General features: G+C 38.0%; 1 protein-coding gene across 1 annotated transcript; it reads left to right on the forward strand.

Moving 5' to 3' along the window:
• Window positions 1–2,868: 2,868 nt before the first annotated feature.
• LOC109460437 (olfactory receptor 52N2) lies at window positions 2,869–3,837 on the forward strand. The gene has a single exon (XM_019755829.2). The coding sequence runs from the start codon at window positions 2,869–2,871 to the stop codon at window positions 3,835–3,837; it is 969 nt and encodes a 322-aa protein (XP_019611388.2).
• The last annotated feature ends 1,746 nt before the right edge of the window (window positions 3,838–5,583 follow it).

Consider the following 5,583-nt stretch of genomic DNA (forward strand, 5'->3'; position numbering starts at 1 on the left):
AAGACTTAGAATTAAGCATTGTCCAGAATTGTCAAGATTGGCTTAAATTAAACACATAGCTGGACAAGTAGGTAAATATTTATAGAAACAGGGAGATCCAGAGAGAGGCAAGTAGGTAAACATAATAGGCAAGAGTTTACAGACTAAATGTATGTTTTTTAAATGAGAATAACAGTGAGTACATAAGTATCAGATGTTTTAAAACATTTCCTCTCAGGTTTATCTTCCCAATATTGTAATTAATTGTGCTACATATATTTAAACTTATATTTTTGATAAATGATACATAAGAAAGTTCTTTGAGGTGTATAATATCGGAAGCCTGTTTGTAAATAACTTTTTTTTTAAGATTTTATTGGGGAAGGGGAACAGTACTTTATTGGGGAACAGTGTGTACTTCCAGGCCTTTTTTTTTTTTTCCAAGTCAAGTTGTTGTCCTTTCAATCTTAGTTGTGGAGGGTGTCGTTCAGCTTCAAATTGTTGTCCTTTCAGTCTTGGTTGTGGAGGGCGCAGCTCAGCTCCAGGTCCAGTTGCCGTTTTTTTCTAGTTGCAGGGGCTACAGCCCACCATCCCTTACGGGAGTCGAACAAAGTACAGGACATTTTTGGAATTGAATTACAAGTGATTTGGCAACTTTTTATATACATTTCTATAGTTTTCAGATTTTCTACATTGGGGATGCATTTCTTTTGTAATTAGAGAAAAAAACATTTAATGATGTTCATTTCCAGGCTTATTTGGTCACATTTCTCACTTGGAAAAGGCATTAAACTTTAATGTGTTTTTTGAGGGTTTTGTTGTTGTTGTCATGTTGTTCCTTTTTCTACTCAAAAGCTTCTAGATACACATCTATTACTACCAGGCCCAAAGTTCATTCTCTTTCAAGGAGAATTCCTCTGAGACATCTAATTGTGGAGACTCAATCAGACTGGGACATCTTGCTGGAGATTCTCCAGGGAAACTGAAAATCCTATGTAAGAAGATGCCATCCGGATTTTGAAGAACTCCTAAAGATTCTCAGCCATGAGTAGAAATTTGATTGTGCCTATCACAGAGGTGAGTTTGGGCAATTCTCAAAAGTATCTATTTTAACAAAAATAAAGACATTGCTGGTTAAGAATACAATGGCATGGGATATGGGGACAGTTAACAAAAGGCAGTATTAGCAAGAAGCAATGTATTTCTCTTTCCCTTTCACTTCTCAAGAGATCATGGCTCTTTGTCTTTCTGGGAGGTTTCTACTAGACTTTGTCTCATTTTGCACTCATCTCACTCGTTTCATCATGGTGTACACACACACAAAAAATGGAAACTGGAGACTTTAATCTTTAAGTTTCTCCGCTCTAGTACTGTGAAATGATGATTTCTTCATGTGGTAACATTTCTGAAGGGGTTTGGGAGAACTCTCTCATAGGAACAGATCTTTTACATGAGATGCAGTCAGCTTAGGAACCAGAAACCCTGAGCCTCTGAAACTTGTATTCCTTTGTATCTTCTTTCCATGGTGGCTTCCATGTACTCTGTCCAGTAGAAGTGGACACAACAGTGATTTCCAAATTTTTTAGGTGACAGGATCTATGCCTTGTGGCTTCACAGCCATATAAAACATATCATCACACTGCAATTTACCTACTTAGTTCTGCTGGATGGTGCGGGTGTTTGACTTTGCTGTGTGGGGACTCTCAGGTCTTCTCCAGAACTTAAAGACCACTTTATTTTTTCAATTAAAAGAGATATTTTAACCATTTGGGAACTTCCACTTTCCTCAAACATCTTTGAATCTGTGAATTCCTTCAAATTTCATTCAATTCTTTCTACTGCCTCTACAAGAAATAGTAATCCAAAGATATGGTATTATCTTTTATACTGATCACCTGTCCAATTATAACAAAAGAACTGTTACTTAAATTAAAGCAGGATAGACAACTGGTAACCCTTAGAACTTCAAGAGCTTCCCGAGTGTAAATCTATTGAAAATGGAATGAGAACTAAAACAAAAACAACAACAACAAAAACATGGCAAGACAGAGAAGCCAAAGGAAAGGATGTTATGTCTGATTGGATTCAAACCTTTAATAAGATTTTTACTAAAATTTATAAAACTTGCTAATAATTTAGAAGTATAAATACATTTTTTTTCTTAAGAAGTTTCTTTGAAATTTGACAGTGTGGGAAAGCATACTGACATCAAACAGAGTTTGAGTACCAAACATACCAAATCTTTACTAATTCAAACATTCATTTATTCACATGTATTCTGCTGGGTATCTAAAATGTATTATCTTAGCAAGATATATGGACCATTAGTGGAAATTTTTACATAAATTATTAACTTTCTTTATAATCTTCAAGGCAGGACAAAAATCTTGATAAGAACTAGTCAGATGAGGGTGATCCTCTAAATATAACCATGATTTAGTAACAAGACTCAAGTACAATTAGCATAGAAAGAATCTGAGAGGATTCTAGAAATGGCTTATTGGAAGGAAGGAGACAAGAATAGCACAGTCCAGAGCTTTTTATAAGAATATGGAGTGAAAAAATTATGCAAAGACAGGAGTAGAAAGTGAGGATAGTTACTGAGACAAAAGTATGCAGTGGGATTAGGGTAAGGCTGTACTGTTTAATTATTTTAAAATACCATAGTTCAAAGCCTTTCTTGCTAGAACTGGAGAAAAAAACCAAACATATCCTACTTATCATTACAGGTGAATGTTCATGCATTTGCGGGTATTACTGTCCAAACCACTCCCTCTTATCTGATCTCTCTCTCTCTCTCTCTCTCTCTCTCTCTCTCTCTCTCTCTCTCTCTCTCCAGAAAGAAATTGCTGATAAAGAAAATAAAATGCCCACCTCCTTTCAGCCACTATGTCTGGAGCTAACAGCTCCAGCCTGACCCCAGGATTCTTTATCTTGAATGGTGTTCCTGGGCTGGAGGCTGCACATGTCTGGATCTCTCTGCCATTCTGCTTCATGTACATCGTTGCTGTTGTGGGGAACTGTGGGCTCATCTACCTCATCAGCCATGAGGAGGCCCTGCATCGACCCATGTACTACTTCCTGGCCCTGCTCTCCTTCACAGATGTCACCCTGTGCACAACCACTGTACCCAATATGCTGTGTATATTCTGGTTGAACCTCAAGGAGATTGACTTTAATGCCTGCCTGGCCCAGATGTTTTTTGTCCACATGCTGACTGGGATGGAGTCAGGGGTGCTCATGCTTATGGCCCTGGACCGTTATGCGGCCATCTGCTACCCTTTACGTTATTCCACCATTCTCTCCAACCCTGTCATCGCCAAGGCTGGTCTTGTCACCTTCCTGAGGGGTGTGATACTCGTCATCCCATTCACTTTCCTCACCAAGCGCCTGCCCTATTGTCGGGGCAACTTCATTCCCCATACCTACTGTGACCACATGTCTGTGGCCAAGGTGTCCTGTGGCAATTTCAAGATCAATGCAATTTATGGTCTGATGGTTGCTCTCCTTATTGGTATGTTTGACATCTGCTGTATTTCCATGTCTTACACTATGATATTGCGAGCTGTTATGAGCCTGTCATCCTCAGATGCTCGTTACAAAGCCTTTAGCACCTGTACATCTCATATCTGCGCGATTGTGATCACCTATGTCCCGGCTTTTTTCACTTTTTTCACCCATCGTTTTGGAGGACACAGTATCCCTCACCACATACATATCATTGTGGCTAACCTTTACCTAGTACTGCCCCCCACAATGAACCCAATTGTTTATGGAGTAAAGACCAAACAGATTAGGGAAGGTGTGATCAGATTTTTACTTGGAGACAAGACTGTCTTTACTCAAGACAAATCCTAAAATAGACAGATATATTGCTGGGGAGTTGGGCATAAAAAAAAGTGGAGGAGAAATTTGTAAAACATGTAAGTAAAATGGTATTAAAAACATGAGTCCTCTAATGTATAGATTTTTCTGAAGCATTTTCAAGTATATATTATGAAATGGGTTTTTCTGTGTGTAAAAATATGCCAAAGAAGAGAATATAGAATAAAGAAGTAGCATATCTATTCCTCATAGATTTTGTTTTACATAAGGGTTTATGGACTCATATGTTTAGTGAAAATGGACAAGTAACAAAACGAGGGTTGCAGGCCTGGTTTCAATGTAAGTATGCATTGTGTATAAGAAGAGAGGGCTGTGGTGATGTGACTCAAGCATACCCTCTCCATAAAGGACAAATTCTACTCAATTCAAGCACTCAAGCACACTGTTGCCATGGGCCCAGTGTTGCAAAAATTTTCTAATATCTTCTAAGACAAGCTAGACTTAGTCTGTGAAATCTCCCAATTTTAGTTATTGGCTAAATGTTTTTTATTTATTTATTTATTTATTTATTTATTTATTATTATTATTTTTTAAATATGTTTCATTCAAGACATGTCTAAGAGTTATATTTTTCCCATTTCATCAGTTTGGGGCCTCTATTTAAAATGCCCCTAAAATATATCATTGTGATGTTACTGTTACTAGGAAATGACGCTGAACCTAAGTTCTTGTCTTCTTAAAGCAAAGACTTCAATCAAGAGACAGAATTTTTGTGCAGCATGAACAGCAGAAGTTTATTAGTAAAAGAAAGTATACTCCAAGACATAGAAGGGGCTGACCCAAGAGAGAGAAGCAGCCTTGCTTTACAGTGCGTTTATTTCTGTGGGCAGAATTGCCTCCCCCTCTCCTTTCTGTTATCTCTCTTTCTCCCCTGAGGTGCCTAGGCCTCCCTTCTCTGGCATTTAGCAATGCATTTCTTTGATTTAGGGGCATGTGTAAACACATCCCCTAGGTTTTGGGAACATATGTAAACACATCCCCTTGATTTAGGGGCATGTGTAAACACATCCCTTAGGAGTATGTGTAGGGGACTTGACCTAAGTAGGAGCTGCAGCAAGAGGCTTTCTAAATGGGGCTAAATTTCTCCTTCTCCTGCTCATTTCTATTTATCTACCTACCTTATCATTACCAGTCAAGGAGGCAAAAGCATTGATTAAATTATTAGTATGTGTTATAATTCATTCACTTATTCATTAGTTTTAGATATTTATTTAGGTCCTATCATTGGTCAGACCTTGGGTTTAACGAGGGAGAGAGGCAGAGTTGAATATGGTACAGTCCCCGGCCTCAGGGTGCTAAGAATCTGCGGCCAGGGATATATAAAAAGAAACATAAGTGAAAGAAAAAGGAGAGATGATAAAAATGGATGTAGTATGCAGGGAGCAAAAAAAAAAAAAATGGAATAAGCATTGTTAAGAGAGTCATCTAAAATAGTGAGGCTATTTAGGGAAGTGGGGCCTGTGCCCATCTTGTACATCAGTTCTCAGAACTGCTATTAAATTGTTAAACCTGTTGCTAACCTCAGCTCAAGGCCAAATCATAAACATCCTGGGGCCATTACCATCCTGAAATAACTGCTTCATGAGCATACATGGATTTTACTTCCTTCCTTGTACTTTTCACCTCCCTCATTTGTATATTGGAACTGACTGATCCCTGATAATTTAGCCAGTAATCCTTCATTTGCATTAAAGAATTTCATTTTGTAGTTTTTGCCTT

Source organism: Rhinolophus sinicus, linkage group LG06 (genome assembly GCF_036562045.2).
Source record: "Rhinolophus sinicus isolate RSC01 linkage group LG06, ASM3656204v1, whole genome shotgun sequence".
Classification (NCBI taxonomy): Eukaryota; Metazoa; Chordata; class Mammalia; order Chiroptera; family Rhinolophidae; genus Rhinolophus; species Rhinolophus sinicus.